General features: G+C 39.6%; 1 protein-coding gene across 3 annotated transcripts in view; it reads right to left on the bottom strand.

The window, feature by feature from the left end:
- The window catches only part of CD96 (CD96 molecule), an 87896-nt gene extending 83273 nt beyond the window's left edge, over positions 1 to 4623 (bottom strand). Inside the window, exons 1-2 of one of the 3 annotated variants that reach the window (XM_036018067.1) lie at positions 4331 to 4623; positions 2051 to 2398 (exon numbers count right to left, since the gene is read on the bottom strand). In XM_036018067.1, coding sequence (XP_035873960.1) covers positions 2051 to 2398; positions 4331 to 4391 — 409 coding nt within the window. In that variant the 5' untranslated portion in view covers positions 4392 to 4623. The remainder of the gene's footprint in view (positions 1 to 2050; positions 2399 to 4330) is intronic. The other 2 variants (XM_036018068.1, XM_036018066.1) reach the window with 2 other exon arrangements.
- Positions 4624 to 23617: the final 18994 nt, after the last annotated feature.

The following is a 23617-nucleotide window of genomic DNA, read 5'->3' as shown; positions in this document are numbered from 1 at the left end:
CAGATTTTAGTGGCTACAACTGGGTCCTTGAGTTGTCCTTTGTTTTAAGAAACTCTTCTTTTTGGATAACATACTGCCTCTGCTTCATTTCTATCTCATGATGAAGACATCCTACTTCATATAGAATATGTGTTCTATTTCCTATAGAGCACATCAACCCAAGTTGCCAGTCTCAGTGAAGTAAACATCAGGTCCTCAGATATGCAACAGTATAGTTCACAGATCTAGGAGGAATGTACACAATCTGTATCTAAGCCAAGGTCAATGTATATGTGTGCTGATGTATAATGAATGTCCTGCTGGGTTCCAAATTAGGCAAATATAAAAAAGAGAGGGAAGAGGACTCACTTTTAATAAGAACTGAAAAATAGTTCACTCAGTAGTGTATAACCACATTTAACGAGAACTGCCATTACCACACTCTTCTCCTTTGATAGGAACTGTGCTAAGTGCTTTACATAGATTATTTCATTTAATCATCAAAATAATGGTATCTATGAAGAAGGTACTATAATTATGTATTATGTTTATTACATAGGGAAACGGAAGTTTAGAGACTTGAAATAACTTGGCAAAATTATGTATATGGAAATGACAGAGCGAACAACAAAGACTGAGCTACCTGACTCCAATATTGTGCAGCTAAATGATGCTCTATACAGAGCAATGTTGAACCAGCAACATTTCTGGTGCATGGGACGACATTCTAACCAACTGAGCCACCTGGTCAGGACCATGGTCTTGTCTCTTGATGAGAAATGGAGAGGAGGTAATAAATCAACACCTGCTTGCACTGGGCAGCATTATGACTCCCTTAGCAGAATCTTCATGAGTTATGTGTTATTGTTTTTTTTCTTATATTACCAGGCCCCTTGGCCTTGAGTTGAAAACATTCCATTTCCAGTGCATTTTCCATTTTTCAGGCTAATGTTTTTATTCTTTTTTATTAGGAGAAATGGAAATCATTTATTTTAGAACTAACTACTATAGGTTGGGAGTTATTATGGTCATTTTCCAGATGGGCCCAGGGAACTGACATGACAGACCTCAGGAGAAATTTATTTCTAGCCAGAAAGGAACTAGAACTTAAACCTAGGATTCATGCTTCCAAATGTGGGTGTCCAAAGCATGTTTGTATGAACGCTACATGTCCAGTAGCTTCTTTGGCACCCTTACCTACATTGTACTAAATATTTCCAAAGCCATTTTCATGAATTCTCACATGAACTTGCTCTGTCTCCTCTGCCTCCTGTCTCAGCAAATGGTACCACCATTCCAGTGTGCATGCCAGACACCTGGATATCAACTTCAATTTTTCTCTCTCCTTCACTCATACCGCCATTGTCCTATACTACCAAGTCATATCTCTTTTATGCCCAACACATAAAATTTATCTTTTTCCTTCCACATCTACCCAAACAACACTATCTCCTCTGGGCTACTGGGACTGTCTTTAATTTGTCTCCATTTTTTCCACCTTCACTTCATTCTTATACTAAATCCAGGTAGATTTTTTTAACACAAATACAATGAAGCTATAAATGTCATCCCATCATTTTGTTGAAAATATTTCCATGTCTTTCAATGGCACTTAGATAAAAATAAAAACCTCAGACACAGCTAAGAAGGTCTTGCATGATCTGTCCCTTACCATATCTCACACTTCATCTCTTAATCTCTGCACCACAGTCCCACTGACATTTTCCCATTTTCTCAAACACTACAAAGCCTTTCATATAAGCTCTTGACTCTCCCTGGATCCCTCACTAACCTCCCATCTCTGAAATGGAGTTACTATTTACTCTTTCCTCAGACCTCAGCTCAGATGTCCCTTTCTCAGAGACAAGTTCTCTGATCTCTACTATATGCTCTCTCACAAGACCATTGCACTTCTTATCACTTATCACTGTTGCAATTTTACATTTATTGGTGGAATTATGTGATCGGTTTCTGTATCCTTTACAAGCAATACCTCTTTTTGTTCTGCCTTGTGTACTTAGTATCATGCCTAGTACATGGTTGGCATATGGCACATATTTGTTATGCTTACCATTTTTCTGAATGAGAAGGTTGTAGATTTTAGTCTGAATGCCCTCTGGGTACAGAGTAAAGCTGCACTCATATTTCCCGCTGAGTGAGGAGGACATGTTCCTTAAGTGCAGAGTCCATTTTATCACATCCCCAGGAATTTCTTCGAAAGTCACCAGTGACTTGCAGGGAATCCCACTGGGACAATGGAAGCCATGTTGGGGATGATAAAGAGCAATGAGGTCCACCTCCTTGGACCACTGTGTTTGTATCAAGAAGTTTCTCTTCTGTGTTTGGCAGGTCAGGTTGACATCAGAGCTAGGTGAAGCATAAATGTCTTCTCCTGCATTGAATTTTCCTTCCCATACTCCTGAAAAGGAAGGACATTAGTTTGCATGATTCACATGGAGTGACTCTTAATTATAAACTTTGATGACTTGGATGAAGTGAGTGAGCAGCAGAGGACTTTTCTCCTTGGCTGCCTTAGGGGTTGGAGAGAGCTTATGTGTGACCCTGAGAGAGAGACGCATGAGTTTCGATACATATGAGGAGGCATTTACTCAAGGACACTAGAGGAATGGACTGACTTCTGCATATTTACTTCTTTGTCAGTTGATCTATTTAAAAAAATAACTTAAGATCTCTGACTACCAGTGAAAAATATTAAGACTTTAAAACTGAAACTCACCATCAAACTTACTATGGCAACTGTTTGTACATTTAATACAATTGGCTTTTTTGGGGGTTATGTTTGAGTGTGTTAACACTCGAGTGGTATTTTTAAAACTCCAAAATAACTATAAACTATTATGTATAGAAATTTTTAAAAATACATGTTTTCAAGAGGCTTTTACATATACTATCTCATTTAATCTTTCTCTGATACCAAATAGTGAAGTTGTTAACACTCTTTTTCAAGGAGAAAACTGAGGCACAGATTAAATGGTGTTTTCAGAGTTACATCTCCGTGAAAGAACATGAATATGACTGACTAGAATCTGTGCTCTGTGTATAAACTCTTAACCTCCAAACATCTCCCAAATTTGTTGAGATGGGTAGGAAACGTGATATTCAATATGGATGAACTTGAGAGGGCCTTGATTCCCATGTAGTTAGTGTTTATAAGAGAGGAGAGGACAAAATACCTCAGCTAAAGATAAATCATTGGTTAGCATCATCTATAATCAATGCTTTGAAATACTAGACATAACAGAAGATTCACTCCCATCAGTGCTCCAACCAAATAGTACAGGCATTTAAAAAATGTTAAGTATTGAGTCTTTGACATACCCTCAATAGTACAGACCTCAGTTTTAGAATTAACATGGAATACTTTTACAGAAATGATATATTATTGTGACAAGTACCACAGAAACTAACAGAGGGAAAGATAAAAAGGTGACAAGCAACTGAGAAGAAACAAGCCTCTTAAAGGTACTTGACAAATGGGAATTATTACACTTTTATGAATGCAGAAGTATGGGTAGGCGGAGGTTAGTACAGTTTAATGTAGCTCCCTGTGGGCTCCCCTTTGCTGCACAATATGTTTCTGATCCTCTCCACAGCATTATATTCCAAAGTCTCCTTTGATTTAGAAATTCTCCTTAAAATCTTAGTAGCTCTATGTGAAAAGCACGGTTAATTCTTAAGACACCCAGGACCACTATAATACCCTCATGCTGTGGGACACAGAACTAATCATTCTTCCCACTATTTTTAAATAGGCCCTTTAGACACTGGTTTCCACCATTGTAAAGACTCCAGCATGCCTCTCAGGTCTATACCTACATGTGCCTCATTAAAATTCAACATATGTTCAACTCCCAAAGACAGCATTTGGAGGAGAAACGTTCGTTACACACAAAAGAAAAAAAGGATAGCTGAAAGAGAGAAAAAGTTGAGCAAGGATCTCTGAGCATTGGTGGCTTTGTGATTTATTTATTTATTTGTATTTAGTACTCCAGAGTTGTTCTGACTATCATTTGGAGACCATTTCATTTCTAAGACACAAAATTTCCCAGTTACCCCAGAGATCCTCTCAGGAAGGAAATGGGTAAAAATGTCTCTGAGCAGTGGTACAAACCACCCATTCCCTTCTCGGTTTTAGCATTCGTTAGTAATCGCTTCTAGACTCTAACAGCTCTCCCATAGCTGCCACTTAAATACATAACTGAAAGCCTTAGTAACCACCTGCCTTTGGTGCTGGATTTCAGCATCAGTCACAGGCATTTTAAATGAACAGAGGCCTCATCCGCCCCCTGAAGTGGCTGATTTGACAAGAAAGGACAACTGGAAGCCTTACCCCTGACAAAGTGTATCTGGATGATGGAATAGACAGCACAGTATGTCCATCTTTTCTCCATCGTCTCCTGAAGGCCTTACACCAGCATTTTCATCGTGATCACAGAAGTCAATTGATGCCTTTAAGCAAACTCCAGCCACCCTATTTGTGCTGAAAAACCCCAAATCTACCACACGCCCAGGTCTGTTTATCACTTGGCAAGACCCCAGGAAATGAAACGTAGACAGGAAAGTAATGTGGTTCAGAGCTCAGTATAACCTTCAACGGAACAATGTTGAAATTGTTCTCTGAAACCTTGTGTTTCACCTTTGTTAAGAGACTTTTCAGCATCCAAAGAGTTTTCCCATCAGGATCTCTGTGTCAGTCAAGCTGCTTCTAAAATCCAAAGGCAGTCACACAGAGAAGTTCATAATGTGCTTTTCACATACTTCTTTTCAAGAGCACAAAGTCATTTAACAATTTTGAGCTATGTGTCTTTGATAATAGTTTTTCTGTTTAATTTAAAATTATATTTCTTTATAGAATTACTCTGGAGTGAGAGAACAGAAAATTTACACATTTAACTTTAATAAAATCTGAAATATAACTGAGGGGAGCATCACCTATCAAACCAAATTTTATTGTCTCCTCTTTTGCAGGGAGACCCTCATTTTCTGGGGGGTGGGGAGGTGAAGGCTCCTTTTCTACCCAGTGTCTGGCATTGACTAGAAATTAGGCAGGAAAGTCTCTCACTCTGTGGTCAGGAGGCCTATTGTGCTGATGACAGAAAAGCTTGTGCCTCAGCCCAAAACTATATAGAGAAAGGCTGAATCAATCAGAATCCAAAGGCAGAGAATCTGTTTTCTCCACCAGCCCCCAAGCCTGTTACACCTGCTCAGTCACTCCCATTTGCAGAGGACCAAGACTGGGGACTAGAGAAAGTGACTCCTGGGGCATGATGACTGTACCCCCGACAGATGTGACTGTATGGTTTTCCAGCTTAGGATGAAAGAGATCATCTTCACTTTCCAACATCAAGAAAACAAGTATTAGCCTCAAGACGCAGTGCAATTTTAATGAACGAAGAATAAACATAAGTAAATATATGTGCAATTGGTGAGACATTCTGTGACCTCAGGCTCACTGTTGCACTGCCACCTTTGGCAGTGCTCAGCAAGCCTGCAGACAAAGAAGCAGGCTGAGTTTTGTTCCTGAGGTCATAATTTTTTATTAGAGATAATTTCTACCAGATAGTCATCATATTTCATGTCATCATGTATCATGACGTCATATCATGTCATTAAGTATATACTGACCTGTCCAGGGCAAGGACTTGGTGGTAGGGAGGAATACAGATGACCCTAAGGCACGAGTCATCATCCTTGTCACTGAGGAGATTAGAATTTAGCTGAGAGAAGAGAGGTTAGTGAAACAGGGCTTCTGTCTTCCTGGATGTCCAGGCTGCCCTGTACACTATCACTGCAAATACTTGCCATGACAATGGTCATACTTACTCATTACTACTCAGCTAATGATGTTTCCTGCAAAGGCCAGAAGATGGAGTCGCCTATTCCCTAATTTAGGGCCCTCCGAACATTTACTCTGGCTCCCCTCCCCACAACCTCCCCACCAAGGCTCAGGTCACCGGTGATGATGAGGATGTTTCAGAGAGGGTCGTGGAGGTCAGTCTTTGATTGAAAGGAGGGGGAAAAGTCACCGCTCTTGATGCCTTTATCTCCCTTCTTCATTCCCCTAGAAATGCCAGTAAATTACAATGGTGGACTGTGGAGACAGAAACAGTCCAAGAGATACAGTAAGAAGGTCCTGATCTGTAGTTTGGCATCCCTGTTACATTGGAAGATATTACAAGCCTAGGTCAGAAACTTAGTTAGCTCACTCCACTTGTCATATTAAGAGGAATTTACCTAGGTGGAAAACAATAAAAATCTGAATTTATTGAATTCTCTAAAAACAACACCCTCCTTCTCTTGATATACTAACACATTTCCTATTTTTTATTGCTTTAAAGTAAAGCAACCCTTCAAAAAATTTAAAAAATAAAATAAAACACCAAACATTCAGAAAAAAAGAAAATCGCCATTTCCAACCCCCCCCCCCCCCCCCCCGCCAGAGTTACAGACTCACTTTTAATGGAATCCTTACCAGTCATTGGGTTGAACTACCCAAAGCACTTGTTCGATGGCAGCAGGGCAATCTGGCCCTCTTTGGGTATTTTCAGGGCCTGGCTCATGGTTCATATACCTAGAAACTTCTGCAGCCTGGAACTATCAGGTTTGACTAGTTTTCCTTTGGGACCCACCTAGGCTCTAAGAGAGGAAAAAATTCAGATGCCTACAGAATCTTAATTGAATGCACCTGTGTCCTGCAGCTGCGAGACACAGGTGACAGCCCCTCCATAGCTATTTGCGTGCAGCAGGTGGCAGCAACACCCTGCAGACCAACCAGCACAGCTCTCCTGATGATGGAAATTTTTGCTTCCACTGCCTTTCAATCCCAATAGTATTTTCTAAAGGCCCTTTCAGCATGGGGATAGGCATTCTCTAAGCTTAAAAATAACTCTTCTATGGAAGTCATGTCAATCTCTTCTATTATCCTCCCTGCTCACCGAATCCCAATTGCACACCATTTCTTCTGTCTTAGAGTATAGCCTGCTGTATGTAAAGAGAAAACAGAAGCAGTCAGTTTCACATACACAAAGAAATCTTGAACTTCTTGAACTTCAGAGGCAAATTCAATTATTTACAAAGAGAAGCAGGGACACACATTATTTCTGCTACTGGCAAGCCATAATTGTGTGTTTTGGACAAACTTTTTATATGCTCCATCAAAACACTTAGCCTCAATGAGAAAAAGGCATTTTCAGAAATAGGAAGTTGAGCAAAATGGTAAACTTACTTTAGTGGTTTTCATTGAAGTTATCTCAGAGGTTACTGAATTGTCTTTTCCTCTATTCTTTATTTATAAAGCAATGTGTAGTGTTAAGTTTCTCTTCCAAAACTGTTTAGAAACCATACTGTTTAATATTTTTGCAAATCAAAAATATTTACTGAGTGTCAACTCTTAAGAGATTATGAAGAACCACAGGTCTAGGTGATTTAAAAATATAAATGATAAAACACACCTCTTGTCCTTTTGGCACTTATCAGTTTGCTGGAGAGAAAGCATGCTCATGCACCAACACAGCTGAGTATCATAATGCACAGAAACGAAAGGGTAGGTAGGACAGACCCTGGGAAAGGGCAGATCTCCAGGGACCAAGTGGGACAGGAACATCTGAAGGGTGGAGGTCTAAATCTGCCTTTATTTTATGAAAGTGAGTCTGGTGGAATCCATGAGTACGTCACCCAAGGCAGAGAAAACAGTCAGAACCAACACTTGGTAGTACTGAAATGAAAGGTTAATTCAGTGATTTGTCTACTATCATTGAACAGAGACTTCCCTGGGGGATTGGGGCAGAAAAAATTGTCCAACCAGTTAGCTTAGAATATGGAGGACTTTGAATTTTAGCTGATAGACCTTTTTCTTATATTAGACATAATTATAGAATTTTCAACAAAAAGAAATATATTTAAATGTAACATTTGAGAAAGAAGACTGAATTGAATTGACGTGTGTAGACTGAATAAAAGAAGGGAGAAAAGGGAGGCAGAGCATCTGTTGGGAGTTTTACATTTATTTGGTCCCGAGAGGAGGAGAGTCTGACTACTGGCAGTGATTACAGTGAAGAGAGTGATGGGGGCGTGGACATTACAAGAAAGGGGAGGTGGGGCTTGTTGTCTGATTGGACATGGAATCAAAGTCTTTTGTGAAGTTTCTATGCATCAGAATTAGGAAAAAAGGAAAAACTGTAGTAGAGCTGGATTTCTGCTGGAAGAGCCACCCCACCCGAGGAGCAATTGTCAGTGGACTTTGGATGGGAAGTGAGGAATCGCCAGTTAGGGTATAGCACAGAGGCCCTGCCTTCAGGAGAACCAAACTCCTCCTTTTGGTTTTCACTCAAATTTTATGAGTTTTAGGAATTACCATCCAATGAAAGACAAAGAATTTTGTGAGACTTTCAGAACAGCAATCTGTTTTATCACCATCATTTCCACCATGCTCGAGTCTATCTATTAAAAACTGGTTGTGATTTAATACATTTTTCCAATGACAACATCAATATCTGCTCATTGCCAGAAGCCATTTTAAAAGATTAACAAAGAAAATAAAAATCAGCTGGAATCATAAACATCCAAAGACAACCAGTACTTATATTTATCTTATATCTTTCTGCAGTTTTACATAAATACATATACATGAAGAAAATTGGTATTTACTGTTTTTTCCCATGTGCACTTTTTTTCACTTCACAAAGATTGTAGACATTCACACATGTTATATGACAAAGATAAACTTCTTCCTTTTTAAATGATTATATAAAATATATTGTATGGATGCACAGAAAATAATTTTAAGTAAAATAAACATAAAACTTCCACCTAATGTTTTGCTTTGAGAAATACAATTATAAGGTTTAATGGAATAATTATAGTTAGTAATCCTTGAATATACCTTGTTAGTGGTAAATTGAAGTAAGGGGGGAGAGAGAGAACTTGATTTTTGCCAAAATGCTGGGAAGCTAATGTTGTCATTAATAACTCAATAACATTGAGTTTTGCAGAAATACATTTTAGAAATCACTAATATTTCTAGATTTGACATAGTGAAAATTAGGTGAAATATTTTAAATTCTACAATCTATCTGGTTTCAAAACCTGGAAATTTATTTAAAATGCCTCCTCACATTCAATGAAATACTGAGAAGTACTGCACCTGGTTTTAGAAAGATAGTATGAAGCTAAGTCATATACTGAGATCCTTTTGTAGACAGCCACAAAAATATTCTTAATTATATCGGATTTTACAACTGTAGAATTCACATAGAAATATTATGTTTCTGTACTTGGTGAAAACAATAGGCAAAGTAAAATCAACCAAGGATTGGAGCTGACCTTTTGCTAGTAAAGCCTCTATCCTGCATTTTTAAAAATTATTTCCTTTTAAATGTAGTTCTGAGTGTGAGAACAAGAAGGAAGGAGGGAGGGAGGGAAAGAAGGAAGGAAGGAATGAGGGGCAGAGGAAAGAAGAGAGAGAGACAGAACCCACACTTTGATTTGTTACTTTTGGTGATGGTGTAGCTCAATACAACCTCAATTAAGTAATGGTATCAGGAAATATATTGTGATTAATAGCATTTCCTTGGTAACTGAGAACTAAACTGAATTCTTGGGGGAGGAAGAATTGTGATGCGGAAGGGAAATGAATAAGAGAGAAGTCCTTGTTAGTAAATATCTTTTTGAGATTGTTGTTTCACATTCCTGGCTCAGTGCAAACCTTGTAATGGCATTGTTTTATTTTGTTTGGTGATGGAGATTCTTACAGAGACCTGGAACACTGTTCTGAACCTCAGACCCCACAGGCGACCATAAGAATATAGGGGATAGTTGAGAATAAAACCATCCTTCTCTCCTCCCAAAAAGAAGTCTAACTGTTGAAAGATTTGCCTCTGTTGTGGGAGAGTTAAAAACAGAGGCATGAACACACTCTCACATGAAGGATATCTATTTTCTGTCTGTAGAGGTAGAAGGAACTGCACCCGTCAGCTGGTAAAGAAACAGCCCTTATTTTCACAGATGAGGAAAGTGAGCTCTGAAAGAGTGTTTTGCCTAAGGTTAAAGAACTTGCATTCATGATATTGTGCAACCACCACCTACATCTACTTCCAAAACATTTTCATCACCCCCCAAAAAAGCCCCAGTCCCTGTTCATCCTCATCCCTGCCAGCCCCTGGCAACCACCAACCTGTATTTTGTGTCTATGGATTTACCTGTTTCAGATGTTTTACATAAATGAAATCATACAATAATTAATAAAAGAATTCTATGCTACTTGTTACATTGAGTCTTATATTACACTATTAAGTTACTTAGCTTAACATGATCAACAGCTAAAACCAGCCATTCTTCAAATGAAAATTCGAACTGCCTCTAATATCTGGACCAATGAGATCCAATTATAAAAAAATACAATTCCCATGACATTTCTTTTATTAACTTGTACCTATACATTATGGGGGAAACACTAGTAATTTATATATGTTTTATATATATTCAAGAAGCTTCTGTTTGTGTGTTTTGTTCACTTGCTTGCTGTTCAGTATGATTTCCTGGAGGAACTCTGACCAACTCTCTGGGTAAAACGAGGCACACCATGTTTTATTGAAGATGTTGTGTTAACCGCATACTGATGTTATATAGCTCAGCATCAATTTATTTAATTTTCATAGTTCTTTAGACATTTACTATGGATTTTCCCCATTGGTTTTGCTCAGAAAAGGCAGTATAGGTCTCCTATTTACATCCCCAAACACTTCTCTTTCTCTTTATAGCCTCTCTTCCATCCTCAGCACACACAATGCCTGGGTGAATGGGGAAGCTGCTCTCATTTCCCCACACCTAGCTGGGAAGTCCACATTTCTAGGAGAACCAGATGATGATGCAAACAAATAAGCAAAACAACAACAACAACAACAAAATCAAACAAGAAACCCCCACTGTGTGCAGAGAGTCCTCTTAAGCAAGCAGATGACCCTCAAAGTTTTTCTATCCTACAACAGAATCATGCTTTTTGCATTTGAGAATATTAGACTCTCCTCAGAATTAGGAATATGTGTATCAGTTTCTTACTCTAACTATAGTTATGGAACTACAGAACTTCAGAAGAATCAACCCACTTATTTTATAAATGAGGAATCCAGTGCCCAGTGAAGAGAAATGATAAACTTGAAGCTACAGAGTTATTTATGCCACAAACACCAACTCAAGGATTCGGCTTTACCCTGGGTCACTTCTTTCCCCATATGGGTTAATCATGTCACAGATGTTGCTATGTAAACGAGTAGGAATAAAGGAACCAGGCTGAAATGTGGGTGCTAAGTTGCCAGGCCCACTTCCCAGCAAAGTGAGTCACCCCCATACAATAGGTTCAGAGCACTTGTAACTCAAATGTGTGCATCCGTGACAGAAAATTGCACAACACGTCATCAGAGACCCTGACAGTTACTTGTGAGAGGTGTGAACCTCAAATGTCAGCTCTGCAAATGTCCAGGTTTCTCTTTTTGGACATCTGTAAATCATACACATGCTTGAGAGGAACCCAACATTTCACCACAACTTGCCAGACTCTGTATGACCCTGCTCTCTCCTCCCCGCTCAATCCCACACTCCCTTATTCACCACAGTCCTGCTGCTCTTTCCTTTTAATCCCCTTAGGCGCTCCATGTTCATTAAACCTCAGGTTCTTTGCATTTGACAATTTCTTTGCTTCAGATACCCCTTCACAGACTTGTTATGTGACTAGATTCTCTCATTCTGAGGGCATTCAAATGCCTCCTCCTCTGCAAGGACTTTCTTGACTTGCCCTACCCCATGGATCTCTGTCACATCCAGAGCTGTAGTTGTATTTTGTTCACGCTGCTTGTTGCTATGAGACTTTAGGTAGTTTATTTTCTTGTGGTATATTGTCACTTTATTAAAATATAAACTCTGTGAAAATAGGAATTTTATGTATTAGTCATTGCTTCTGCCCTATGAAACTGCCTTTTTACTCCAGCTGTTGAAGAGGCAACCAGCTGTTCACATGCACAACTTGAAAGTACCTCTCCTCAGCTGCCCCAAATACTTCTCACTTTCTGAGGTGGCATCTTAGGGGCAGAGACATAGTGCCTTATCCATTCTGACACATGCATAACCCTGGAAGTACAAGGAAGTCAACACCCCACAGGGAAACACATGACCAATAGGAACAAGAGTTGGTGCATAAATCCCTCCTCTTCTAATGTTCAGGTAAATGACTCTAAGGTGCATTTTACATCACTCCTTGGAGGGTGCCCAGGGGTACCCAGACATATTTGTCCATAGTGGAAACTGCTTAATAATGCACCTTGGAATTGGCTTTCCCTTTTCCCCTGCTTTATATTTTCAGTTTTCCATTCCTGTTCCAGGGAATAATATCTCAAACTAATTGTAAGCAGGACCTTCTCTTGGGCTGTGCTTTTGGGCAGAGTTCAAGCTAAGGCTGCCTCCTTACTTACTGCTCTATCCCCAGCCCCAAGAATGTTATTGGGAACATAACAGATCCTATATAAACGTTTTTGGTGGGTGATACTCTCTTGACTAAGTAATGTCATTTCCTATGAAGGGGAACAATGCAGCATACACACTTCACAATGTTCACAAAATTAAAATAAAATAATTAAATAGTCCTAAAAATAAGACACATTCTTTATTCAGCTGAGTGTCTCAACAAATATTGGGCTCCATCTACATTTCAGGCAATAGGATGGATCTCAGACACAAAGAAAAAGAACTTCTCCTCTCTGCTGATGTCTTTTCAGCATTATCAAGAAAAGGGATGACCTCTATGAGAATTTCAAGGGCCCCTGTTGGATCCACCACCAATTATGACCTTTAGGTCACCTACAAAGGATACGAGACTAAAGAAATTAGGAGCTAATAAAAGAGCAGAAAATATGTACCTTGAGAAAAGTCTGTACTTGTCTCGGGGTACATACAGGTAAATACATACATGGCCAAAGTGAACATAAAATTTAAGACATTTCATGGCTGACTTCAAGTGCTCAAATCAACTGTAGAAAAGAAAGAAATCTTGTCACATGACACTTGAAATTCAATAGCAGTACTTAAGATAGAAATAAGGGTGACAAATCTACCTCTACCAATGTCTATCAGACAAGATTTGATTTTCCTCGGATAACCAGAGACTTAAAGGATATAATGCTATAACTATGGGGAAATGAATATGATAAAATCTAGGTCTCTTACATATAGGCACATAATATTTAAAAATATCAGAAAACCACAATGCATCTTTGGCTGTCTCTATGGCTTAGTATTCACTGAAGTTATTGTTCCCTGAGAGCTGCATTGCTCGACTTTGTCAGCCAATTTTATCTCAGCAGAAAACAGAAGGCACATTGAAAAGAGATAACAGGGCAGAGTTTAATATAGAGTTTATTTATAAAGTTGTGGTTGGGTGTAGGGGAAACAAAGGTTGACATAGTTCTCGGGACTACCAACACTAGGAAGCCATTTTCTTCTCCAGAACTGGGGAGAAATAGGAGAGAGTAGTTGTGGGTAGGGGCTTCCCGAAAGGAATGTGACCTCAGTACAGAAGTGAAGACTAACTGGTACATGGTCACACAGGAAGCTGAGGATGTAAATATCCTGACCTTATTGTTTTTCTTAGAGGGAAGGAGGGTGAGGTCAGATATTTACTTGCACTAATTTGTTGAAGCCAGAGGTCAAAGGATCTCATTTATAAAGTCCACGCAGACTAGTGTCCAAATGATCTAGAGGGACAAAAAAGTACTGTACATACAGCATACCAACTATGTGGTCTTCAGTAATTGCAACATGAGAGGCTGCAGTATTTCTTTGCAGGTCAACCTGTACCAGGGCAGGGCTCACCCTTGAGTGTCTAGCCTGCTAGTGAGGAGGCACCTCAGAAATCACCAAAGAATGAGCAGGGGATAGATGAGCATCCTTTTTTTTCCTTAGAGAAAGGCTTAAAAAATGTTATTTCATGTGCAATAGGAGGCATGTCTTAGGGGAAAGAGCTCCCCCTACTGGCAATGCCTATAACAGCCTCTCGTAAGAGATTTCATGGAAGAAAATGAAATCGTAAGAGTTCTTTCATTTTGTTTTGCGTGTGGAGCAACTAAGACATTTTTTGAGATGCTAACCATTGTAAAATAGCATTTAGTTCCTGCTTTTAAAGACAGGCAAAGGATCAGCACCCCTAACTTCCTTCATGTCTCTTGCTTCCTTATAGATCCAGAACATTCCCTGGGGAGAACAAGTGTTAACCACTTAATAAACCTCCTCTTTTCATTTTGTCTCCACATTATAGGTAGGACAGAGGTTCTCCTGACAGGTGCACACAGTCATCAACTTGAAATCCTTATTTGGGAAAACTCTTGGATTTTTCCAACTAATTCTTTACTTTTATAATGTGGGAAAGAAACCTGTTATGGGGTACAAATTATCAGAGACCAGGAAAGTAATTCCATGACCTGTTAAAAAGAGACATGAATGCTTAAAAAATTGACTGGTTTCAAAGGAGGAAGCAGACCTAACCACAAACGATGCACAAAGATGCTTTTCCGACTGTCTATCCAGACGTTCTACCACATGGTGAGTAAGTATCCTTGTGGCCCCGGGTCCTGATATTTGTTATCATGGTTTGCACTCAATCTGTTGGCCAGAAATATTGGAGACTGTGCGTTTGAAAAATATCTTATGTAGGGATTACATGGTGTGACATATATTACTTTCTAGGGCTGCTGTAACAAATTACCACAAACTTGGTGGCATAAAACAAGAGAAATTTATTCTCTCACAATTCTGGAGGCAAGGAGCTCAAAATCAAGGTGTTGGCCGGGCTGTTCTCCCCTCAGAGGCTCTAGGGGACAATCTTTTCATTGTCTCTTTAGCTTCTGGGGTTTGACAGCATCACTACAATCTTTGGTTCAGTCTTCACAAGGCCTTCTCCTCCTCTCCCTGTGTTGTCTATTCTATTTCTAAGGACATTAGTTATTGAATTTAGGACCTACCCACTTAATCCAGGATAATCTCATCTTGAGATGTGTAACTTAATTATGTTGGCAGAGATCCTTTTATCAATTTAGGTCACATTTAGGTTTACAAGTACTGAGAGTTAGGAGTCACACATCTATTTTGAGGGGGCCACCATTCAAGATACTAAAGACATAAAGCAAAATCATCTCAGAGAATTAAGCATACTATCAGCACTCAGGAAATTGGAGTCTTGTAGCAGATACTGTGGTATGCTCACCAACATCCCCGTTAAGGACTAAAGCATTCATTTCCCCTGTTGCTGGGAGTGTTGCCTGCTAATGGCTCATGGCAGAGTCATTATCCAGGAATTTCCTTCATCTGAAAACAGCTGCCTCCCCATATTTTTGCTTCCTCCCTGGAAAAGGCCACATGTAATGAGAAGATAATGAGTAGGGGGTACAAAAACCTGGCCTCTTGCCTCAATTCTGGACAATTCTGAAGGGTCATCCTGTTAGGCAGCAGTTAGTGGAGGGAAGGAGGGAAGGGGTTACTACCCTTGTTGACCCAATGCAAATAGTTGAAATAGTTTCAGTTAACCAACCTTGTTAGTAAAATTTCCATTACAGTTTTACACCCCTCCCAGTCTGCAGTCAAGGAGAGTTATGGGTAAGGGTATGTGCAGAAGAGACTAAAGTTACAGGACCAAAGTATCTGTCAATCTGTATGGAACCCATTCCATATGCTAATACAATCCTACCTGTAATTAGGGCAGCAGATTCAGGAGACTCGCACCTTTCTCACCACTCTCATTCCCTCCCTTGAGGACATATAATAAAACTCTTACTTCTTACTCATTCACTTTCTTCTTGCTGATCTGTAATTCTTTACCGCATCAGTGAGAAGAACCATGTTCCAGTAACAACCCCAGCTCCAGAGCTCCCCTGTGGAGTGGGATGAGGCCTTTGTTTCAACTTTATAATAAACAAACTTCTTCTGCCCCATCTTGCTTCCCTCACTCCCTTGTAGGTGTGGTTCCCAAGAGCAGTCCCTAGTAAATCACAGACAGAAAAATCCCACCACAGTGTCTATTTCCCAAGGATCCTGACCTAGGACACACCCTAACATGAGCTAAAACATAGGCAATCTAAGTAGCTGAGAGAGTCAGCAGAGAACCATTTCCCCAGTGAGCTGGGAGAGTCATTTGGATCATCAAAAGGGACCTTGAGTAAAAGGTCTCTTACCTTCACTATGTGAGCTCCCTGCTTATCATCCCTTGGGTTAGAAACATGGGATAAGAAGTTTAACACACAAACTTGGGAAGGATGAAATAATTTAAAAAAATAGAAACAATGTTTTTCAAAAATTAGACAGAAGCAAAGTAGATTATGAGCAGGTATTGAGTACTAGTAAGAGAAATTAAACCCAAATGTTATCATTTTTAAAAAGATTTGAGAATATGTTTTTTTAAGAAGTTTTTTTTTTTTAAAGATTTATTTATTTATTTTTAGAGAGGGAAGGGAGGGGGAGAGAGAGAAAGAGAGAGAGAGAAACATCAATGTGCGGTTGCTGGGGGTTATGGCCTGCAACCCAGGCATGTACCCTGGCTGGGAATCGAACCTGGGACACTTTGGTTCCCAGCCCGCGCTCAATCCACTGAGCTATGCCAGCCAGGGCTGAGAATATGTTTTTAAACAGAAAATGAAAGTAAAAGGTCCTGGATGTTGAGGATGAAGAATAATTAAAAACCCCTAAGTATAGAAATAGAAAAAAGAAAAATGAGCTAAAAGTTAAAAAGTAATCAGGTTCTGTAATACTCTGAGGAGGAAACAAGGGTCCCACAGTGTTGGTTTCTCTGCTGCGACTGTGGAGACCTTCAGGGTAGTCTTCCTCCCAGGGGTTCACACCACCAACAACCAAAAGATGTGGTTTCTTAACACTAACCACTGTGGGAGAGACTAAGTAGCAAGTAGCATCCGGCTATACCTCCAGAAACTTCTTCTCTACTTTCCTAGTGGAAGCCTTTCCACTGGGGATTGGTTTGTCATGTTAAAATCTAAAACCTTGTAAGAAAACCACACCTAAACCTGTACACGGATATAAAGAAAATATCTGTGTTAATTTTGAGCAATAAGTGTAGAACACGAGCTCTTTGGTTAGGTCTGTTTCAATTCTTGGCTCTGCCATTTCCTAGCATTGTGACCGAAACAAGATGCTTAACCTCTCTGAGCTGCCCTGTCCTCTCATCTGTCAAACAGATGGGTGTGAAGACTGATGACATAGAAAGTGTCCGGCACCAAAGTGAACCTACTGGAAAATTGCCTATTAGTAACACAAAACACACAGTACTCCTTTTTACTGATTTTCTAATGATAACAATAATCTTTTGTCAAATGTTAATTTGCACTTATTGTCTAATTCTTTTCTCTTTGAAAACAATTTGAACTTGTTTTTCTCTGCTTGTGTCAATGGCAGATTCAAAAGAGCTGGAGAAACATGATCTGTACCCTGGTTCGTGTTATCCATCATTTACTGAAGTTCCCAGCTATGTTCTGAATCCCTAACACAGACAGTGATGTATGCTGCAAAAAGGGGTAAAAAAGAGTGACTTTTCAGACAAGAATTTGATCTCAGAGGATGAACAATTTAGAAAATCACATTTAACTTTGGGGAAATGAGACAACTGAGAGAGAACATTATAATCTCATCTTTTTCAGTAATGTTATGTATCCAGTATGGTCAGGAACCTAGGGTTTGAATTGAAACAAGCTTCAGTTTAAAATCTGGGATTCACCAGATTTAGTTTAACAACCTTGGTCAAGTAACAACTTCTTTGAGCCTCAGTTTTCTTACATATAGAATGAGAATAGTAATGATATCTATCTTCCAAGATAGTTATGAGAATTCAGTGATACTGCATGTGTGAAGGCACCTGGTCCAGGTCTGGCTAGCAGGATAGCTAATGAAGTCACAATAAAGTTGAACATGTAAGACACAAAGGAGGGGAGATAAGAGAAGGAAGACTTGCCAGACAAAGCTTTTCCCCAACTCAGTGATGATGGATGGACAGATAAGCCATTTAGTTTTTCTAGACTTGCATTTTCTCATTAGTGAAATAGTAAACTGCTAAATGTTATATAAATGAAAATGGCCTCTAGTTCACTGATTCAAGTTGAGTTTAATGATCATCAGAAATGACTCTTAGAGATCTCAATATTATGTAGCTGACTTGGCCTGCCATTAAGTTATAAAGTATAAGATATCCATGAAATATACAGAAAATAATAGGTCATATAAAACAGAATATTACAATAAATTATTTGAATGTGTTAATTCTGACAGATGTGCCCTATAATCCCTTAATTCGCCCCCCACAACTAAGGAGGCTTTTTCTCTGATCTTTAAAAATCAGTGCTATGGTAAATTAATCATAGCTTGCTATAGTAAGTGGCTTCATAGGAAGATCTTGCTAGGACTTACATAAAAATCTGAAATAAACAGCCACCCAGTGTACAGAGGTACTGGTTGGGGCACAGAGACACTATGAAAGGCATGGACCTAGAGAATATTATGCTAAGTAAAATAAGCCAGAAAAATACCACATGATCTCACTTATATGGGGAATCTAAGGCATACAATAAACTAACAAACAAAATAGAAACAGAAGCATAGATACAGGGAACAGACTGACAGCTGCTGGAGTGGTGGGGGAGATGGGATGAAAGGTGGTGAAGGGATTAATGAAAGAACATACATTCACGGCCCATGGATACAACAATGATATGTGAATTGACTGAGCGGAGGTGGGCAAAGAGAGAAAAAGTAAGGACACTGTGATAGTATAAACAATATGAAAATATTAAACAAATAAAATGTAATTAATAAATCTACTTAAAAGTTACTAAATTTGAAGAGGCTAGGATCTCAGGTTCTCTATAATTTTATCTCCATAGTAATTGTGTACAAATTAAATTTAAGTTTTATTAACACTGGGTTCTGTGGAAGTCACAGGCAAGTTAGCCAATGCACCTGCCCCAGTGACTTCCTGGCATGGTGTTGGTTCTATGCTACTTAATCTAGGTCAGATGAGTGTCTACATTTCCATCAGATTCATTTGTGAATTGAAATTAGTGCAGATCTTTCAACAACAGTCTTTTAAGCTAACTCTGTGGAAGTCTTACAAACTTCTTCAGCAGAAGTTTGTAACACCTTGAGAGAAAGGAGAAGATGTCTAAAAAACTCAGTCTCCACGAATTCATATGGTTCAAAACATTAGGCATAAAGGTTCAGAGAATGGTGAGTCAATGTGAACTCAGAGGTGGCCAGAATGTTCTGGTTTATCATATTTTACTTTCCCTACAAAGCTGGCAACAAAATGGGAATAAAGCAAAATAAATCTATTCTTATTAGATTGGGGCTACAATCTTATTTTGGTTTAGTTATTGGATTTCCTGGCAGCTTCCTGTATTGTCTGCTCACTGCTTTCAAGGGGGCCAGCAATGTCCAGGGATAACAGTGTGTCTAAGATGTGAGACATCTTAAATGGATGACACAATTTCCCTGGGCTCTGCCGCCAGTGGAGGTCCCTGAGCGAGTTAGTGTTTATGCGTCAGTGATATTTGCGAGATCAATGGATACCAAACAGAAATGCTCCTTGCCTGGAATAATGATACTGTAGAAGAAAGTGGGAACACAGAGATGAATACTCTCACTGATGCTATTTACTCACATTCAGTATGGCCTACCTGAGTGAGGAGCTTTGTTTCTTATGATTGAGAAAAACTCTAGGGTTCTTACTGTGTCGGTTTCCTTTCCTTTTACATTTTTATTGACTACCCTTGCCTCTGATGTTTCCCTTATCCCAATCATGAGATATTCTGCTCTTTGTTATATCAAATGTGATGTATGCCCCCAAATCCACATGTCACAGAGTTGGTTCTTTAATACTCTCTGACATAAACTTGATCTGTCTGGCTCAAGGCTTTAGTGAGATAAAATAATAAAGCACTCTCTTCTCTTGGAGTTACACTTGAGCCTTAGTCTGGCTTTTCTTCTTAAAAATATAAGTTTGATGATAGGTCCTGAAGTTTGCTGATAGGTCAAAGACCAGAACACTTTCCATTAATTAAAAAAAAAGGAAATCATCTGACACAGGCAATGAGAAAAAAAGTAGGCAACCTTAAATAGGAATAAAGCCTGAAAATTAATATTGCTTTGTTAAAAGGGAACTACTAGGGTTGGAAAGCGTGGGTGGATGGGCAGGTAGGGAGAGGTGAGGTGCACCACACCACCTAATCACCTTCCAGTAGCTCCATCCAGGACTGTTGGAGCCCCTGGCATCGGCAACTGACTGACTCCTCTGCTCGGCTGTGCCTGGTGGGAGGATCAAAGTTAGTCCTGTACCTGCTGCACTGGGGCTGCACTCTCTGTCTTAGCAACACACCCATCATGAACTGAATGGGTTAAGGGTTCACCTGGCTGCAAAGAAACATCGGCTCTTTCCTATCCTGACCCCCCTTGCCCAGAGAGTGGGGTTCCTGTGAAACATGTTCTGGCTTCTGTGGGCAAGTCCAGACCAGCAATTTTCTGCTCTCATCCCCCACCCCCATGCACATTTGTGTGGCCAGCCCTTCTCATTCTTCTTTGTAGGCCATTCAACCTTCCGCTCCACAATATTCTTCTACCTGAAGTTCTGTTCTTTCTCCTTTTTTTCTCTGTCTATCCTTCCTGTTCTGTTTCTCACTGGCAAGTTCAGATAGGCAGTAGCAGAGGAATAGTGTGCACAGAGGCGAAACTTCAAGTTGAGAGGCAGAGAAAGTAGAGAATTCTTCTGGAAATAAAAAAGCAGAGTTGGAGGTAGCAGGAGAGGGAAGCAGTTAAGTACTTTTAGGAGAGGATTTTTGATAATATAACATTTATTTTAGGCTGAGTAGAAGCAGAGAATGAAGAGGAAGAGACTAATAATTCAAGAAAGAGGGGAAAATATACAGGATGGTGTCTGAGAGAAGATTTAAGAACCTGAGCTCCAGAGCACAGATGGAGTAATCAGACTTAAAAGGAAAAGCAAGGTGCTTCTGCATTGACAGGAAAAAATATTAAAGTAAAAAATTATGCTAAAATTGGGATGTGGAAAGTAATAAAGGTGAAAAATATCCAGATTTGCATATTTGTCCTCAATTTTTGATATAAATAAAAGAGAAGTTGGGCCATTTATTGAAAACTGGTGAGAAGAGCCCTAAGGGAAATGAAGCAGGAAGTTTTGGACTATCAACTGGGAGGATGGTGACAGGAGGTCAAAACAAATACATAAAAGGATTCCTGAGCAGAAATGAGGATGTAGTTTAAGATGACAGGTTGTCTTTGGACTGGAATCAACAGTACTTGGTGTCAGGGACCAGGAGAGGAGAATGTGTGACAGGCAGTTGCAGCTTGGCAAGGTGGTGACCTCTGAAGGTTAAGAGGCCCTGCTACAAGGGGAAGAGAAGAAACAATTACATTTGCTGACTATGAGGTATGTGGCAGAAACGGAAAGTGAAGAGGTGCTGAAGAATAGGAAAAACAGGAGAGTTGAAGGGGAGGAGAGAGGGAAGGGACGAGAAGGTCAACTTTCCGTCTATGCTTATTCATTGTTCCCCATTCCCACTGGTTCATTCATAATGCTGGCTCTAATTCTACTAGTAGCTTAAGAAAAAAAGACTTGAATAATATCCAGTTTAAAATTCAGCTACTTTTTCTTCTTCCAATAGCTTATTGCTGAACCAGCTAACATCAATTTGTATGGGAAATTTGCTTTGTCAGAGGGAGGCTACATTCTGTAGTCTTTTGGAGTGGGGTAAGAACAAGAAGTGTGGTGCCTTTAGCCTAGGATCAGCAAACTTGGAAGCACACACCTTGGACTTGGGGGCCAGGAAGTGAGCAATGACCCTTAGAGGAAGCAGAATACCAAAGAATAAACTTAGCTTACACTATTTTTGCCAGCATTGAGGTAAAGAAATGGTTATAAATTCTGTCTAATCTCTGACCCGGGATCATGCTAATGCTCAGTGAGGAACCAAGAACTAGGATTTTGTGGAGAAGTGGGAGGGAAATTTCCCAATTAAATCAAAAGAGTTTTCCACATTCAAACACAAATGGTGCCAGACTTTGATTGTCTGTCTTCAGGCCGCTGCCAACTTTCTTCACATGAGGTCTTTATTTCTTTCAAGAGACCAAAATCAATTGCTTAATTCTTGGTGAGGTTAAGATGGAAGATTAGAGGGGATTAGAGTCAATTATAAACACAGTCCCTTCTGCCATGCTTCCTGGGGACCAACAGAGGCTCGTCAGACCCCTCATTAAAGCAATTACTCTCACAAACTGGTAACACTGTGTCTACTTCATCTGTTGGCCATACCTGAGCCTGCATTGAAACAAAACCAGAGGCACTAAGAGAAAAAAAAAAGGAAATAAAATACTTGAAAGTTCTCACAGGCCTGGACTAGAAGGACTCTGCTTATGGTCAAGACAGATAAGTAGGTAGGTAGGTAGACAGACAGACAGATATTTATCTTAGATCAGAACTGTCGAGAACTATTAGCTTCTGAAATTGACCAATCTAGAGCAACACTTACTGAGCTAGAAGAAATGGAAATGATGGTGGCAGTGGTAGGAGGTGTGAGGAAATTGAATGCTAAGTAAGTTATAGAATGGCAGGGGCCAAGGAACCAGCTTAGTCTGGCAGTTAGCAGTGCTTGCCTCCTCCTTCATACCACAGGAAATGCTCGGCCTCGGAGATATGAGGAAAAGTGTATCTGCCTGGCTGGCTTGTCTGCCAAAGTAGATTCCACACAAGCCATTTTTGTCACTCAAAAGAATAGCCAAGTGATCCATAGACGTGTTGTTGAAATGTTTGCCAGGTGTTAAGTGTGAACTGGAGTTTGACAACCTAAAGTCCTTACTGTGTGACCTCAGAGTCATTTTAAGCAGTTTCCTCATCTTTCATGAATGTTAATTCAGCTAATAACACCTTTATATATTTCTTTTTAATGTTTCAGGTTTTTCTAGTGGTTTCATTAAAAAAAGTGTTAATAAAATCAGACAGAATTATGGTTAAAATTAATGCATTGTCAACATCTGTGTATTTTAGTTGCACAGGAAGGAAGAAAATGCAAAGTTCCAACTCCCTGTGCTACTATAATCCAACATGCTAGCAAGTGCTTGAAATTTTTCATTAGCAAGTACAGTATTAATTTCTTCCTGTGCTAGTACAAAGGGCTCAACTATGCTTGCCTTGGGATTTTAAACTTGAGATTTTTGCTGGCATTTACATGAATAAAAAGCCAACATTAATTTTACCTTAATACTTAGCTATGCTTTATTTTTATTTTTGCTCTTTAAGAAAGAAGAGTTAATGAGAGCAGGCAGGGGACCGGGACACTGATTTGGTAACCCAGTCAGAGAATGAGCTGCTGATGTAAGCCTCATGGAGGACTCTGAAGGAAAGCATGAAATGAAGGGCAAATAGCAGTGCTTGCATGCATTGTAGTCCACCGTCATTCTCTGCTGAAGTGGACTGGCTGGTTCACTTACAGGGAAGGGCACTGTCTAGGATTCTGATAGAATTTAGGCCATCAACAGCACTGGGTTTAGAATCACAAACGTGGAACTTGAGTCT

The sequence above is a fragment of the Phyllostomus discolor genome, chromosome 2 (genome assembly GCF_004126475.2).
Source record: "Phyllostomus discolor isolate MPI-MPIP mPhyDis1 chromosome 2, mPhyDis1.pri.v3, whole genome shotgun sequence".
Classification (NCBI taxonomy): Eukaryota; Metazoa; Chordata; class Mammalia; order Chiroptera; family Phyllostomidae; genus Phyllostomus; species Phyllostomus discolor.
Note: the sequence above shows the minus strand (reverse complement) of the source record. Positions and strands in the feature narration are given on the sequence as shown.